General features: G+C 29.4%; 1 protein-coding gene across 3 annotated transcripts in view; it reads right to left on the bottom strand.

Annotated features, from left to right (window-relative positions):
- LOC147079106 (alkylglycerol monooxygenase-like) overlaps nucleotides 1-19,069 on the bottom strand; it is a 110,839-nt gene that overhangs the window by 46,165 nt on the left and 45,605 nt on the right. For all 3 annotated transcript variants that reach the window (XM_085953447.1, XM_085953448.1, XM_085953451.1), the window contains exons 4-5: nucleotides 17,559-17,710; nucleotides 10,106-10,209 (exon numbers count right to left, since the gene is read on the bottom strand). In XM_085953447.1, the coding sequence (XP_085809573.1) occupies nucleotides 10,106-10,209; nucleotides 17,559-17,710 (256 nt within the window). The remainder of the gene's footprint in view (nucleotides 1-10,105; nucleotides 10,210-17,558; nucleotides 17,711-19,069) is intronic.

The following is a 19,069-nucleotide window of genomic DNA, read 5'->3' as shown; positions in this document are numbered from 1 at the left end:
AAATTTTGGATAGAAATAATGTACCATCAAAACCTACTATTTATGGATTAGTGAATGAATTTGAATGAATTATGGCCGAGCGGCATAAGCGTTGGACTATCATGCCGTGAGACCCAGGTTCGAATCCTGGGTCTGGCAAGTACACATCGACGTGCCCTAGAAAAACCATTATAAGTCTGAAAATAGCGTATTAAGTTTTATTAGCTTTTTATAATATCATATTTTTTGTGCATGTCCTGTAAAAATTTCAGGTCTCCAGCATAAAAATTGACAAAGTTAGGTTTTCGACGATTGTGCAATATATCAACATATTGCGTCGACTAAATTTGTGTTCACAGAAATTTCCGAAAAGTATAGCCATATCTAAATAAACAACGTGTCGTGCGCTCTTTCTTTCGAATAAGAGGCTCATAATACTTGCTATTACGCTCTTTCACGGATATCTGAATAGACACCATGTTTTATATTGATGTATCACATAAGACTCGTAATTTGTTTTGGTATATCTTCGAAAAAGATTGATATTTTCAGAATTTATACGCATTAATAATTAAAAACTGGTCAGTAGTATTATCTCCGAATGTGAAAATATTATATTACTTAATATAAAATAAATTCCTCGTAGAAAACAAATTAATTTGCATTAAAATTTGTGAAACTATATTATTTCATCACCTGTTTCTATTCACTGTGGTAAAGGCCTCCTCACGCTTTCTCCATTCTTTTTGGTTAATTATTTTTCACGGGCACGTGATTTCATCGAACTTAAATATCTTGTCAATATAGCATATTATTATAATTCTAATTATCTTACGTTCCTCTAAAACTACTGGATTATTGCATTCATTCAGCGGTCGTTTCATCTGCGATATATTATGTCCGGCCCATCTCAATTTAAGGGTTGGACATACCTAAATACGCCGCAGACTCTTGATTGCTCATTTATTCATTTGATCCTTTTTCTGTATTTGTGTGTGTTCGTCAACATATACGTCATTATTGTGACAGATTGTAAGAATCTTAATTTTTCGGATTTTCTGTTAATAATAATTAACAAGACATAAAAATTTGAATGCTTACATTGGAGACTAAACACCCTGCTATTTAAACTCAACAAAAGGTTCAGTTCAAACGTTTTATGCACTCTGCCGATAATTTCGATACGTATTATACTCGTACCATCATGTATCCTAGTAGGAAAACATAATATACACTAATAAAATAAATTGCTCTTGAAATTATTACAAATTCCTACAAAAATAGTCGGTAATGTTATTTCTAAATTTGACAATTTTTATTATTTAATAGAAAACAAATCTTACCTAGTAAAGATACTTAATTTTATTATTTGTGTAATGGAATACATAGTAATTTTGGACTGATATTTATGACACAAATAAGTTAAATAGGTAATCCTTTTTATGACACTTCGAAATATTGAGTTTTTACAAAAGACCGATAAAATTTTGTGGGAATATTAACTTTTTATAATAATATTATGACTTCGGCTAAGATCAAAATAAATTCAAACATTAAATTATTGAATGTGGGCCTAAGTACAGCACATGTACATAATATTTTTACAAATATGACAATATAGCCAGTATTGTTATTATATTATCACTTTAAATATGTCTCGTAGACAAAATCATTAAATTTACTCACTTCTAAGTATCATGGGAAAATAATTTTATTTGGCGGGATGTCCTAAAAGGATTAGGCGGGCTTTCACAGAGACGCATTTATTGGCCGCAATAAAACATTAACAAAAATATACAAAATGCAGTCAAAGAAGCATTTATTCGTTTCTACATAAATATTGAATAATTTCTTTTAATTTTAAATTTTTGGGCTTGGTGCCTTATATTATACCTATATATTATTATAATAGAAATTTAGGAAAAGATGAAACAAATAAAACGTCGTGTAGATGGTGAAATGTACACAGAATAATTTCTTCGTTTAACTTTCCCATTGATTACCTCCCGAGAATTTTTATCATTAATTACAAATAAGTATTAAGTACCTACCTATGTAATCTTTGTGTTTATGACTAGTGACCTAATTGGTATTAATTTATATGATTTTATGATCAACGGTTTATAATTATCGTTATTTTCTTTAAAATTTAATTAGTACTTATACCATGTCTGATCGCGCAAAACATATATTGCATTTAGCATCGGGTGGACTTCAAAATAAATTATCAATTAATTTTGAAAAATCTAGTAGTGGTGAGAGTGGTAAGTACATACATTAACATACTTTTTACTTATTGATTATGATTGTTTTATTATTATGAAAGTTATTAGCTATTTAATCCTAGTAAAATTGGACAGAGTTTACATTTTGTATAATTACCTAAATAAAAAAGAATTAGATATGAATGAAAATTGATATTAAACCCTGTTTCTTTGAAAGTTCATAATGAAACGCTTAGATAATGATATCCACTATTTAAAGAAAATACTATTTGATAACCAATTAGCTTATGTTAATATTAAGTTGATTAATTTATAAATTTAATGCATAACGCAATGATTGCTGGTTTGCGCCAACCCTCTAAAATAATTTAATTTTGTGCATTTCTTCATTGTAATTCATACTTATCTGTATTTTTATATATTTAACTACTTTATTATTTAAATGAGATATTTTATGAATATCTACCAAATCATGGTATCTAATGTGCTTGTGTATTGATTTACAGATTATACTTGTATATTGGATGAAGCAAGTGGCGTATTCTGCAATGTGAAAAACATGGTGAATGAAGAATCCCTTGACAACGATGAAGTCATAGGTAAGCATAATATGATATAACCACTATAACAACGTAAGACTATTAAAATATTATTTGATTCTTGGTGAAGAGACTGTGTGTGTATTAACCACTTATTAAAATATAATTCAATTTATATAATATTATTTGACATAATTTGACAACAAACAGGACCGTTTTTTTATGCTTCAATAGAAGATTTTATTTTTTTAAAGATTTTGTGTTGGTTTATAAGTTTTATAATACTATTCAATCAAAGTAGAAGAAACTAACCCTCATAGGTAGTAAATTATGGGGAATAAGTATTTGAATTATATTGCGTTTTATATTGATAAAACATATTTTTTTGTTATATATGTAGCAGACGATCTATGTATTTTCTGAATACCACGAAATATTGAAATGTTAGAAAAGATTTAAGTTTTAATATTTCTGAAAAATAAGCAATTCTATAATGTTAGGTACTGTAAACTCATCTTTAGGAATGTTTTTTACTGGTATCACTCTGTTATCTACTTTTTTAATCATAGGGCATATACATTGAAGTATTAAATTATAATTTTATATTTTGTTTTTACAGATTCTAACGATACGACAGATAAGGATTACAATTCTAGCTATTCAGAATACTGTCCCAGTATAATTTCGTTTACATCAAGTGGTTCAGATATTGACGAATATTTTAAATGCGCATCTCCTGAAGTTTTGGATTACTTAATGGATGAAATATCGAAACCGCAAACTGATTTAATACAAACATACCGCAATGATTATCAAGATATTGCGATTCCGTCCACTTCAGTGCATTGTAATGACATAATCGCCATTTCAGAAATCATAATGGACAATGATACCTTGACAAATGAAAAACCAAATAATCCCAATTCGACTACACATGATGAAATGATGTACGATCAACGAATTCTCCATCTAAAGGTGCAAAGAGAAGACAACAAGAAATTAATTGGAAAAAAAATATTTTGAAAACATCAATCAATACTGGCTCCACATATATTTCGAAGGCAGGAAAAATAGTCGATTGGTGTATAAAATATCCAATAAAAGTAATAAAATGTGAGATATTTGTATTAGCATAAAATAATTATTAACATTATGATTGTTCTTTCCATATTTTTAATTTAAATTGTGTTATCAATAATCCAATAAAATTAGTTAAATGTGATTTTTTTGTATTAACATAAAATAATTATTAACAATATGATTGTTCTTTCCATATTTTTAATGTAAATTGTGTTATCAATAATCCAATAAAATGTGATTTATTTGTATTAGCATAAAATAATTATTGACATTATGATTGTTCTTTCCATATTTTTAATATAAATTGTGTTATCAATAATCCAATAAAATGAATAAAATGTGATTTATTTGTATTAACATAAAATATTTATTAACATTATGATTGTTCTTTCCATATTTTTAATGTAAATTGTGTTATTATTTATAAAAATAAACATTTTTTCTCTCTCGTAGTTACTTGCGTTATAATTTAATTTCTTACATAACTTTTTTTATCCTTCCATAATTACTAATTTCCTGAATAATTTATATTACTTATTGTACATATTAACAATATTTATATAAATAACTAAAATAATTACATTTTTTTTTTGATTTTTTAAAAATTATCATACTTAGATACTTTTCTGTAATAAAAACTTCGTACAAAATAACTGTATGTCAATATGTCTCCTTACTCTTTGTCATTATTTTGTATTCACGCTGTCCTATTTCGAGCTAAATAATGCGCTATAATGGTTGTTCCGTACAAGAGCACGATAACTATGGTTGTGTTTACTAAAATCGTATAGAGTAAGAAAAACGCGACGTAAAAAACCGTTCTATACCAGAATATAAGTCTGCTGTGCGGAGTCAGTGATCTATTTTGTCCGCGCAAAAGCATGTTGAACCGAGTCAAAACATCAAGCGCGTAATATTATTCCAAATAAAAACGATTTTTGGTCATTATCTTAGCTGTTAATCAATTAATTACCATTAAATTTTGATAGAAATATAGATCATAAAATGGTCTATCTGATTTACTGAAATAAGATTAGAAAAAACTCACTCATTTTATATGATGAATTTAATAGCGTAAATATTTTAGTTTTTTCGCTCTCCTGAACATTTGTGATTTTAGACTTACACCGGTTTTTCCTGGGGCCGTCGACATATTGTTTTTCAATATGTGTGTGAGTCAGGGTATGAACCTAATAGGTTGAGCAAGTGGCTGACATCCATTTCTCGTAAAAAAAAATCTATTAATACAAACCTCTACTCTGTGGAGGCCCATATGATCCTATTAGGATCGGACATGGTCGAAAAAAAAATATATTAGATTTAATCAATTCATCATTTACCTTTGCATCTTTTAAAAGTGACTTTATGGTGCGCTATGTGATCTGGAAGAATCATTGCCTCTTACTTTTTCTAAGATGAACGTGACGTTACAGTAACTGTTAATGGAGAACGTTATCGTAACTTGATTGACAACTTTTTGACACCAGAATTAAATACTTTGGGCCTAGTTGACATGTGGTTTCAACAAGATGGTTTTACATACACCCAATGTTACAATGGAATTACTGAGAGATCTGTTTCCACAACAAATTGTCTCAAGAAATGGTGATGTCGATTGGCCTCCACGGTCGCTGGATTTAGCAGCCCCGAAATTCTTTTTGTGAGGATATCTAAAGAGCAAGGTTTATGCCAACAAACCAGAAATATTTCAGCAATTTAAACAAAAAATTTGTGACTAAGTTAATGAAATACCGGTTGAAATGTGTAAAAATGTAATGAAAATGTTGTAAAAAGAGCCCGCATTTTCAAGGTTACCAAAGGCGGAAATTTAGCTGGCATTGTCTTCCATACGTAATTTTCAACGTTTAATAAAACATTTATCAGCATTAAACCATTTTGTTTTCATTTTCCATAAAGTTATACAAAATTAAAGTAATAAACCTTCCCGGCGGACACCATGTATATTAATTATTGGTGTTAACTGTCGACTATTAGCGGAAATGCATTATAATAACTAACATAATGACACAATAATGCTGTGCTTAATTCACCATCAGCACCAGTTTCCTATTACTCTCAAAATATTGACAACTGGTACACATTTTATAAAATAAATAAAATCTAATTGAGTCCATTTTTACAGATTTAATAACTGAATAATAGCTTTCCAAGAACAGTGCGTTGGAAATTAAAAAAAAATACAAATAATATGCATTATATTCAATATCATTAGCTTGAGCTGACCCACTGCTGAATGAAATATAATGAATGAATGTAATATATGTAATGAATAATGTAATATAATAATATAATATAATGAATGAAATAATATTATATGTGTGTAGATATATTTGTTTTTAATAGGAAAATCGTAGAATACTCTTTACGTCTTCTTAATTGTTTTGACGCCATTTTTGTTTAATAAAGAAATACGAAATCTATTTCAATTATTGGATATTGAAACTTTTTTTCATTCAAGCAGGAGAAAACCAATAAGCTTTTTTATGGCTTTGTTATGTTGATTGTAAACATTTATTATTATTAGATTTTCTTCCAGACATTATGATCTTTAAATTAAAGAAATTACATTTGAAAGAAAATTGAATTCTACACAATTACTTTTAAATAAATTTATACATATTATTGCTTTAATAAGCACAAGCATGAGTAGTTTACAACTAACAGTCTCAGAAAAATAAATATTCGATAAAAGTACTTCAAAAATCTTCGACCACATTATAAATCTTAAAAGGTAAAAAAAAAATCGCAAAATTCTCGGAGATTGGCAAACTAAAAAATCTGCATTGACCAGGAGAAGATGACTGGGCACGTGCTTGTATACGATATCTAAACCTGGCTCACTTAGCTGTTAACAATGTTCTAATGTCGAATTACTTTTTGTTTCTACATTTTATTAGTGATTCTACGCTGTATGTCATTTCGTACACCCGGTGAGGATGAAATAGTTTTTAGTGAAACATTTTTTTTGTTTTGTTATTTTTACTTTTGTTTTTTTCACAAAAATTCTACTGTTTTATAATTAAGTCATTTTTTTACTCAACAACATTATGTTGATATTATTTTTATCAACTAATAAAAATGTATAGCACCAAATTTTATATCCGTCATTGATGGGATAATAGTATTATTTATAATATTATATGAATTTATAGGAACTTGCAGAAAATACCAAACAAAAATTAAAACAATATTTTAAGAACTTTAACTTTACCGGGTAAGTGCTTTTATCCGTTAAGCTATCATTCTATATGAGACGCATGCAAATTAATCCTAATAATCACGTTATGTTTGCTCTTTCAATATCTACCAATGAAAAAGCAACATACCTGTTAATTAACGGAGACAAATTATCTTCATTATGAGGAATGTAACATTTTTAATGCTCGTGTATGTTTGTATTTTTTTAATTTAATTTTATCTTGGTGGCAGTTTCAAATTCAAATTTTTTTATTATTATATGGTGAACATGACAAATTATAAATTTAAAGTATTCACAGAGCAAAAATAATTTTAAAAAAGTATTTGGAAGTACCTCTAATGAGCTACGTAGACCCTACTTAACAAACATAAAACAACATCTACTTTAACTCATCCTCGCGCGAGTGAAATATATCAATATGTGAACCGATATGATTGAACATAATTAAGTATTGCCAAATACTACCAAGAATGGCAGTGCTTTATAATTATTTGAAGTGGGAAAAAATACCTGGCCAAAAATAAATATCTTCTAAAAATTAGACTACAAAGGTACATAAGAAAAATTCAATTGAATAAAGACATGCAGAGTATCTATACAGCTTCAAGTAAAGAAGTCTCAAAAATATTTTGCACCTTCTCCACCACATGGTCGTACTTCAACTAATTTGGGTCCCAAACAAGAGACTCACTCGCAACTCGGCTTTGAAATCATGTATTATATAGTAACATCCGAAATTACTCGGACGACGAAGTTCAACATTATTGTAGTGCCTTTTTACAAATATTAGCTATATAGAATATAACTAAACACCAGTTTACTTTCAAACGTAGTGTCAAGGTATTTTACAAATTGTGTTCGTGAGAAGTCTGCCATGCAGTGAATATTGGAAAAATAATGTTCGTGAGGCTCAAGTGAACGATAAAATATTGCATTTATCAATATTGAAGTTCAATTTGTTACGCCTACTGCTAATCTAATATATTATATATCAAGTTAGAGTTGGAATAAATGACAATCTTCCACGGTGACAACACCATGCAATGACATTTATATAAAAATCGTAAATACCAACTGCAAAATTTGAGCCGTGAGAGACAACAGAAAATGTTTTAATTATCACTAACTGATTTATGATGTATACATTATATTGCTACGCAGTATCATTTACAGTAAAGTTCAATTTTCATTTGTCAGACATGATATCATAGAAAAATTTTCTTTATCATAATATGATCATCTTTATGAACATTATAAAATATAAAAATTAAACAATTTTATCCATTTTCTGGTCATTTTACGAACCTCAAACAATGAAATTATCATACATGAAAATATATGTTTTCATAACAGGAAAAATCTGGTATAAAGGTAATTTAATACAATATTGGAAATGTTTAACTCGTGCCATCAGCAAAGATACTCGCAATATTTCTAATACAATAGACGATACATTATATAATGTTATAATGGATCTAGGACGATTCGGCGCCGGTACTACTGGGTGCTACGCAATCGAATAAAATTCTAAAATAAAATAATGGATGTTTGTGAATTATAAGTACTTAATAAAATATATATTTAATACTTATATATTATTATGTAATACTTAGTGAGAAAGTAAATATGCATACTGAAATAATGATTTAATTGTGTTAAAAGTTCCAGCAATAAGAGAGTTTATTTTTATATAAAGCGTCAGGCATAATAATTCTCAATCAGCAATAAAACACATTATGTTAACAGCAACATAAATTAAAACTACTAAGTAGTATATGAATACTTATTAAAATTATTCCTCTACTTTTAGTATCAAATCGTAACGAACGTCTATTTATTTCATTCGACGGTGCGACGCCCACTTGTCCTTGTGACCAGTTGTTCCAGTGTCGTTATAATATACTCTCAATAGTTTCCAAAATAAAAAAAGAATTCCTCTGGGTTGTTTTAGGTTGACTTCTATCAACTTGTTTTCCATTAATATTAGATTACACCAGTCTATTTGTCAATTTTCGCGTATCAAGAAAAAAAACTGCCGAGAGCCTCTACGCGTTTCCTTAATTCACCGACCTCGAAATTTCCGGTCTATTTTCATTTCTTTTTTTTTCTACCTGGCCCCAAAATAACATAGCCACCTTAGAAAGGTATTTGACCGTTTTTTATTGAATATTCACATAAACGTTCAGAATGATTGAAAGTTTGCCTCGATAAAAAAATAAAATGAAAAATTGAAAAAAAATCTGTGAATGCTACGTATAAATTAGGAATACTTATGCAAAAGAAGATATAGGCATCAAAATATTCGCCTTTTTATTTTTTCACTAATAATTAATAGACCTGTTATAACTACAAGAATTTATTTTAGTTTTTTTTTTCAATATGTAGGTACCTACTCCTGTATATTTTTACATAAAGTTTCTTTTCTAACAGATCGTGAAAAGCATCTTTGTATCTCTACATTGCTTACCTACTGGCATTTCAAATAAAAACTATAACCCGACAACTGTCATGTTGTCTATGGTCATTTATAGACCATAGACAACAACGCAACGGAAATGATACAGTGGTCTTTCGGCCTTCCTATAAAATAGTCGACACGCCCCACTGTTCCAAATTCGGTCGATAGTATTAATATTAATATAAACCTTTCAACTAAAACTAAAATCAATATGATCATTTCTTAGTACCGTGTTTATCCTAACTTTATTACTATAAAATAATAAAACCAAGAAAATACCAACTCCGTGTATCATTCATCACTGCCTGAACATACCATGTTACAAAAACTCGAGCAACCTTCAGAACTTAAACTTAACATCGGGGATAAGAACAATACATTGTTCATCCCCCCGATACACTATTATTGTGAATTATTTTATTTATAATGTTATATACCTACCATATATTATTTCCCTCGTGTAAATTTAAGAAAAAATATTGATTATGTCAACTGATATTGAAATTTAATAAGGAGTCTATATTGAGTACTGGGCCATTATTGATTTTGAAATGTGTTTAGTGGCCAGAATTGTATTAAAAAATAAAAAAATAAGTTTACTTACAAATCCACACCATCCCTGTAAAACCGACTGCCGAAGGCCAACTGCCAAGTTAAATTCCTCAGAGCTATGATGAACCTGGTGTTGAGCCCAAAATATATGAACCTCTGTAAAAAAAAAAAAAAGAATTAATTTAGTAGGCATCTATAAAAATACCAACTCCTATATAATAAGCACATTTTTTATACATAAAAAAAATAATTCAATTATGACGACTTACTCAATTATCTATTTTATTGTGCAAAAAATAGATGGATCTTAAAATCTGACCATTAAGATCTTTTTAATTGGCTCAACAATTCGGTGTAATAATGTTGGTTAATTATCAGAGGTGTTTTAATATTTGTATTGTTTACTCAAACAAGTATGCCCATGCCGTGACTCCGAACATTAACTTTCGAGATATGGCTTTATCAGCGTAAGATGGAGATTTCCTGTGCTGCTCACATTGATATTGAGACATCCAATAAGCTAAGAGAACTTATAACTACCATAAAGCGCAAAAAAACTGCATTATTTAACCATATTTTCTGCGACGAGAAGTATGGTTAAAACGTATGTGATCTGACACAACTAGGCAAGCAGGGTTTCAAACCGGAACTGGACTGGACTGAAACCGGAAAACCCGTTATTATTTTCGGAAGTTGTTTTTCATTTGAAATATGTATGTCAAATTTAAGACGCAAAGAAATTATTCACGATCATATGAAGCATCTCTACATAACTCTCCTAATGTATAATATATTATTTTAAAAAATTATGGCTATGGCCATACAGTGCAGCATAACCATTGGTTTCTGAGCATGACGCCAGACTATCATATAAGTACCATAAAATGTTCTAAATTATGGTAGAAAATAAAACTTTTATACAAATAAAAACATTTAAAAATTAATCACTCGGATCTGAACCGGAAACCGGAAAAACCGTTATTTTTTACGGAACAAAAACCGAAACCGAGCTGATATAATTATATTTGTTTCCTTAAGCCGGAACGAAAACCGAAACGGAAAAAAATAACGGTTCGAAGGTCTGTGACCAAGGATAAGAAGATTTATATTGAATTGCTAACCTTTGATAAAAAATAGTACCAAAAGAACAAGATTGTCCCCACTCAAAATACACAAAATACCAAAGTTGGATTTTTCAAATGCTGAGTTTAAACCCGTGGCCTTCATCTTCAATGGGATATCTTACTCAACCACAGCAGGCGCCTTATTGCTGCGGTTATACTTGAATGAATATTAAGGTGAAACATAACACAATTTGTCTTTGATCGATAAAAGCACCATGTACTAATATTAAATTTAGTCAGAGTCTGAGGAGAATTAGGAGAATTTACTTTACTTTTATCTTTTGTACATGTAGCCAATCTAATTTTGTAATAAATTTTGAAAATAATTGAAAATTCTACCGATATAAATTATTATTAGGCTTTCGGAATGGTGTTTCTGACTTAAGCCTCAAATTAAAATGAAAAATTACTGGAAAGTTTGGTTGTTTCTATTAAATTATCTCTTTAAGGTAATAATTATTTTTGGAAGACCGTAATAATTATAAAGGTGTTTTGAAATAATTAAAATAATTAAAATTAAAAATAATTAATTAATAATAAATAAGTAGGTTCCATGTATAATTGGGTCTAAATTGTTTAATAAATTCATCCATTTATCTAAAAATAATCTATACTTACCCACGTAAGAAGTAAATCTGCATGAGAGGTTCCGTTATAAGTTTGAATACATATACAGAATTAAATATAAAACTTCTAAACTAATAAGTAAATGTCAAGTTATTATTTAACAAAATTATTGTAAATTATAACTATGTTATAGTTCAAAGCTTGACTCGTTCCAATGGGTATACTGTATACACAAAGTGGCTATCGACGGCTATCGATGGTAGTTTATCATATTTATATAATGATCTATTATAATTGTTACAATAAGTTAACGGTGTAAACACTCTAAACTGTCAAAACTGTCTATCTCGCTCTAAAAGTTTACATAGTCAAGAGAGGGACTGTTAAAACATAGCACTTTTTGAAACTAACTAACTTAATGAAACAATTAACCGCTAAATACATAAATATGATAAACTATCGTCGATAGCCATCTTATGTATAGAATAGCTTCGCGAATATGCTTAAGGGGGGACATGCTCGTCGAAGGTCAAAATTGAGTTTTTATTGTATTTTCAAACCATGATCCTGGACACTCCTTAAACGTTGTAGATAATCTATTTATATAATTTTGAAGCCTTATTATTCTTTATAGTTATTTTAAACATTTGATGACTGCATGAAGTATTTTTGTTACATAAAATAGTATTCTTTTAAACCTCTCGCACTAATGTTTTAGAATATAGTCATATTTCGGTACATAACTGTGCAGTGGTGTTAAAATTTTTTACATTTATTATTTTTTAAACGCATTTATAAAATCATTAGCATAATTTATTATGAGATAATTTTTGTAAAATATTCACGATAAAATATTATATTGATAATCTCTGTGATCCCAAATTTGACAAGAATTAGGCATTTTATTATTCAAAAAATCGGCAAGATAAACACATTTGAAGATGATTCTAAAGATATTTATTATAAGTTATGTCTTTGACCATTCAAGTGTGATAAACATCTTATGAATAATAATTGCTTTATAATAATTATTGACCTAAGAATAAGGTAGTGTTTTTTTGAAATACGCCATTTTTTTTGTCATTCCCCAGTGGTTAAGCTACAACATACGGCCATAGCCATAAATTGACAAACTATAATTAAAGTAGGGAGTAAAATGATATTGACGCGCGTGTTTGAACATGTACCGTTTGAAAAAAAAATAAAAAAAATTTGGTTAGGTACATGTTCAAACACGCGCGTCAACATAATTTTACTCCCTACTTTAATTAGAGTTTGTCAATTTATGGCTACGGCCGTATGTTGTAGCTTAACTACTAGGGAATGACAAAAGAAATGGCGTATTTCAAAAAAACACTACCTTATTCTTAGGTCAATAATTATTATAAAGCAATCATTATTCATAAGATGTTTATCACACTTGAATGGTCAAAGACATAGCTTATAATAAGTATCTTTAGAATCATCTTCAAATGTGTTAATCTTGCCGATTTTTTGAATAATAAAATGCCTAATTCTTGTAAAATTTGGGATCACAGAGATTATCAAAATAATTTTTTATCGTGAATATTTTACAAAAATTATCTCGTAATAAATTATGCTAATGGTTTTATAAATGCGTTTAAAAATTAATAAATGTAAAAAAATCTTAACACCACTGCACAGTTATGTACCGAAATATGACTATATTCTAAAACATTAGAGCGAGAGGTTTAAAAGAATACTATTTTATGTAACAAAAATACTTTATGCAGTCATCAAATGTTTAAAATAACTATAAAGGATAATAAGGCTTCAAAATTATATAAATAGATTATCTACAACGTTTAAGGAGTGTCCAGGATCATGGTTTGAAAATACAATAAAAACTCAATTTTGACCTTCGACGAGCATGTCCCCCCTTAAGACGTGTGCATACGGTGAATAAATTAGAACATTAATAAAATATATATATTGTAATAAAATTATCATTATATATTTTAACACAAATTATTTTAATGTGTTGTGCAAACAACTTTATTTTTGTATTTTTTTTCCGAGAATTAATGGATAGACTGAACCAAGTTGCCGTTTTTATCATGTTGTCAATTTGTGTGTAAAATCTTTAAGATACTAAAAAAATGAATTTTAATTTGTGACTAGCTGAAAAATACCCTATATTTTAATTACTGGCAACAGTAAGTTAATTATAAATTATCTACGTTGGTATAGTTATTGAGCTTTAATTTAGAATACGGGAGCACTTTATGTAGACTATTACATTGTGAGACGCTAATAATTGCATTTTCACCACCATGAAAACGTAGTGCGGTACCCAACTTTAAATTAGTTAAATTCCCCCCATGCTAAGAGTCGTCGTAGTTAAAATCACAGTCATTGATAAAAAAATAAGGTTGATTAAATATTACAGGTAGGTACCTACTCGATACTACTCTGTTAATGATTTTTTTTTTCAAAATCTTGTTACTCACCAGCTAAAAGTTCAAACGTATCAATCAAGTGACGAAATTATTTTTTTTTTCGTAAATATTTATTGAGATTTAAAATGAATGATGTAAAATTTTGAAATGCTCAAAAATTTCACGTATTTTGGATTCAATATCACCAAAAACAATGAAAAATTCATTGATGTCGCAAAATGAATCCCGGTAGGGAATATTACCTAGTTATCCCTGTTAATACAAACCTCCACTCTGTGGAGGCCCATATGATCCTATTAGGATCGGACATGGTCAAAAGAAAGAAATAAAATCTCTTGTATATGACGTAAGATCAAGGAATATACTCAGGGAAAGGAAGATATTATACATTATGATATTGAGGTTTTAGAACTAAAAAATGCGTTCATTAGGTTGAGATCTTTCAAGATGACATTTAAATACGTGTTATATTTATATCGAATTGATGGCAGAAGAAAAACAAATAGTATACGAAAACAAAAGGAAGCAGATTTAAAGAACATAACGAAAAAACGTCGGATACTTCAAAGCAGTATTGCAAATGGTGTTGATAAATACCATAGACAATATTTTTTCACCAATAGTACTGATGTAATACATGTTATCCAATAATCATCCATACAGTAGTATACAATAGAGGCGAATTCTGAACCTTCTCAATGTTGATTGCTGACTTAATGAATACGCCCTTTAAATGATGAGAAAAATACATACTAAAAGGGGTTTCCAACTCTTCATTCATACAAAAGTTTTCCAACTTATATGGGTGGTATACTTGCAATGGATGGGTTACTCTAACAATCCCAAGAATATGATCGATGAATTATCAGGGAGAAGATACCCATGGTATGACCGAGACTGCTTCAAATACAATCAGTAATGTCCCTAGGCAAAGTGCCCCTTTTAAGTAGACTTAGAATGCCACCCCTTTTATGTTTAGTTTCAAATTATCTGATAATTCGTTAGTTACCTACTAACATATTTTATTATTTATTTTTGGCTATCTTAAACAGACAATAATACACAAAAATCTTTAAATTGACATACACAATATCATTTACTAAAAAATAGACCATTTCTACGAAACCTACTCTCAAATAGTGATGAGTTTAGGTACGTTGAGGTTTATCGCGATGAAAGGTTTGGACGCATATTTGTAAAATATATTTACCTGTGTGATAAACCGACATTAAAACATGTATTACAGTGGATAGTACAATATAGTAATAGTTATGTGTTCAGGTTTTTTATACTTCGGTTATATTCAATTGATATTTAGATCCTTTCTAATAAAGCAAAAGCAACGTCTGCCTCATGGAAAACCACCACTGCTTTCAAAAGTTGTAATAGGTATTTGAATTCATTCTTTCATCTGCTACTCTTTATTACGTGTCACCAATATACAGTCAATACTGACTTTGTTAAAAAGTCAGAGTTTTAATATTTTACCATTTTATGCTATAAAACCATGAGATCATACGGAAAAATTACGGAAAATACAGTGCATGATAATGATAAAAAAAAAATTTCCTCCAATGTATACAGATTCTGCGGGCTTATATCCAAACATAATATACCATAATTATTCCTCATAGTCGACCTATTTAGAATACATCCTACATTAATTCAAAAGTTGATTGCATTTTTCGAAGAAGTTTCTCACATTGAAAATAATATAAAATGTTTCATTTAACATATCATGAGGATAATTTTAGTTTCTAGATTAAACACACTTATTTTTTAATGATGATGATTGTCATACAATATAATGGTAATATAACATATGTACCAGCTGTCGCGTAATAATTTTGGTGGGAAAAATCAAAAGGAACATTGCCGATATTGTATTACTTACTGCCAGAAACATTATTGAATATTCGCCCTCTCGCGAACGGCAAAAAATGAGTGCCCTCAATCCGACCTTTGGCGGGTAATTCAAAAAGAAATGGAAAAAGCTTTTCATCAGAGCTTTTAGCGCGGAGGTGAAATCCATCAGGAAAATCTATTTGTGTGTGTGTTCTCACAATAATTATGAAAGGTATTATATGACCAGCCTTTTCAATGGGTGAATAAAAGTTATCATATGACAAACACAGTACCGTCCGGAACGGATTAGTCCTATGGGACACCGGTGTACTCCCGGCAAGCTTTCGACCTCATCATGCAATTTTTTTATTGATAATTTTATATTTGTATTAAAATTCTAAAATTATATGATCACCTACCTAATTGCATAAAATATCTTCGTCAATATAAAATGTGAGTTTTTACGAAATTATTATTAAATGAAATCAGTAGAAGACAGGAATTCTTTCGTTTTTTTTATATATTTTCTTCATGTTCAACACAAGAATATTTGAGGGCTAGAAACAAAAACGGCAGTTTTCATTTTTGAAAAATGTTGATAAATTCATAAAAACGTCTTATTTCTTACTTAAAGGTATATATTTTTTGAATATATTATAAAAAAGTTATAATATATTACCTATTAGTATACAAACAATATTTTAAAATATTTTTTTTTCTGAAAAATATGTACTTAAGCATTTTTTAATGATTTGCCAATAGTTTTACGAAAGTAAAACTGCCGTCTTTTTTAAACACCTCGTTTAATATGTTCTAAAACAAATAATTAGTGTTATATTAGGTACTTTTTTGCCATCACTTTCATAAGTTTAGGTTCCATCTTTGTAGAAAACGGTTTGCTTAAAATCTTAGAAAATGTAACATTAAAGCATCGAAAAAATGCTTGCTTGCTATCAACACCCATGCATGTCTCAAAAGTTTTGGGTATTGAGTTTTGAAAATCGATATCTCCGCACCTTATCTTATTGATATTATAAAGAGGTGCGTCACTTGATTTAGACCGCCAGAAAATGCGACACTCAACACCATTATGATTCAACTTCAACAATTCTATCGATATGACTGACCCTCACTCACCCTGTAGCGATGTTATACAATCAATCTACGGGCTGCGGAGCTGACATAGTGAGAGACGCAAGTCGTGGGGATGGACCGATGAAAGTATCAACACATTCTGTTTGCCCTATGCTCCGATGACAGAACGCGACAGAGTGAAGTATGACTTTGTAAGTGCGTAAAAACAATGTGCGTTATAAAAATATTATTCTGCTCTTTTTTTATTGTAAATGAATAAATTCAAATTGTAAAAAAGTACATTATATTAGAGCGTCCCAAATCCCAGCGTATTACAAATTCCCGTTATCATAGTTAATAAATTCATGTAAGTACCTAATTAATAATAATTAACTACATATTATATCGATGGAAATTATTTAAATAATCAAGCATTAGATACATTGTATTATATAGCTATATTATTTGTATTTACCATGACTGGCTCTGTGGACCCAATAGTAGCAAAAGTCGACGCCAAGCGCTGCAGCATACCATGTTACGGCCGAGTCCCAACGGAGTTCCAATAATCGAAAATTTTCGTAAATATAGACGTACGCCAACGACTCTCCTCCCCTGAATATAAGCCTGCGAACAGACATAAAAATATTTTTTCATTACAATCAAATTTTAAATGTGTACATTTAATGTGGGAAATCAAGTAGTAGTAGGTCTATTTTATAATAGGTATAATATATACGCACTTTATAAAGAGACAATTTTATTATTACAACGTTTTTATTAGGTCGTATTCTTATTTGTCCGGTGGTTGTTTATCTAGTACAAATCTTTCAATCGATTTTTAACTAACTTTCCGACTAGCTAGACATTCGAAACTTTTAGAATATATCACAACACGATGCCAATGCATTTTTTTAATACTTTTAGCCATCTTTAAGTATAATTGAATTCATTATCAGTTAATCCTGTTTTGTATGAAAAGTTATTTCGGAAGAAATCCGTAATCCTATCCACATTTATTGGTTGCTAGGGGTCTGGAGTCCTAGCAACTAAATTATTAGTATATACGTGCATTTCTATGGAAATCAATATGAAATGTCAAAATGACATTTCAGTATTATTTCTATCAAGTACAATTTTTTTTGATCGTTTAAGCTAGTCAAGTCGAGTTTATATGATTCGACAGAAAATTTAAAAACGTTGTATATAAAAAGTTCTTTTTATCTTGTAATTATTTTTTGGTAACACGTTATAAACATACATATGATTACAAGAAGCTGTTTAAGCTACATTTTAAATCTTGTGAAAAATCTTATCTTATCAATAGTCTTATCACATAATTAAGCCGCACAATAAACAGCATTAAGAAGCATTGTTATTTATTTTTAGTTTATGTATAAAATATTATGTATTATGTATCAATACGCAAGACCTCATAATATGTGTATAAAACATAACGTCGTAATAGAATTACAAATGTGTATTATTTTAAGTAGTGAGTTTTATTTTAACGGGAAGTTTTTGTTTTAATAAATACCATGCAATATAAAAGAAACTTTGTGTTTAATGCACGAATATAGTGAAAACCGAATATAACGTAAGATGTTCCCAGACAGTTGGATTTTTTCTAGTGCCATTTTAAACAGAATTCATTTCTTTTGAGTACGAAAGCTTTTGCCAAAGTAAGCGCTTTCGGGCTGATAGAGCTTTGAACCGTAACGCGTACCGCAATATAGCCGCAAGGGTCGCCAGCTAGTATGACCACGGCAAAAGAGGCACTATGCACGGTAAATGCGGCACTATTGATGGTGAAAGAGGCACTATCGACGGTAAAAGCAATTCGACGCTCGGGAAAACTACCCGATACATGATAACACTGTGGAACACTATCAAGGCTTGATCTTTGTCAATTTGACCATTATGTTCCAACCCGACGGATATTATATCGAGAGACTTCGATGAGATATATATTTTTATGTGCATAAA

Source organism: Rhyacophila brunnea, unplaced genomic scaffold (genome assembly GCF_057557595.1).
Source record: "Rhyacophila brunnea isolate RB1 unplaced genomic scaffold, BYU_Rbru_1.0 scaffold_10, whole genome shotgun sequence".
NCBI classification, from domain to species: Eukaryota; Metazoa; Arthropoda; class Insecta; order Trichoptera; family Rhyacophilidae; genus Rhyacophila; species Rhyacophila brunnea.
Note: the sequence above shows the minus strand (reverse complement) of the source record. Positions and strands in the feature narration are given on the sequence as shown.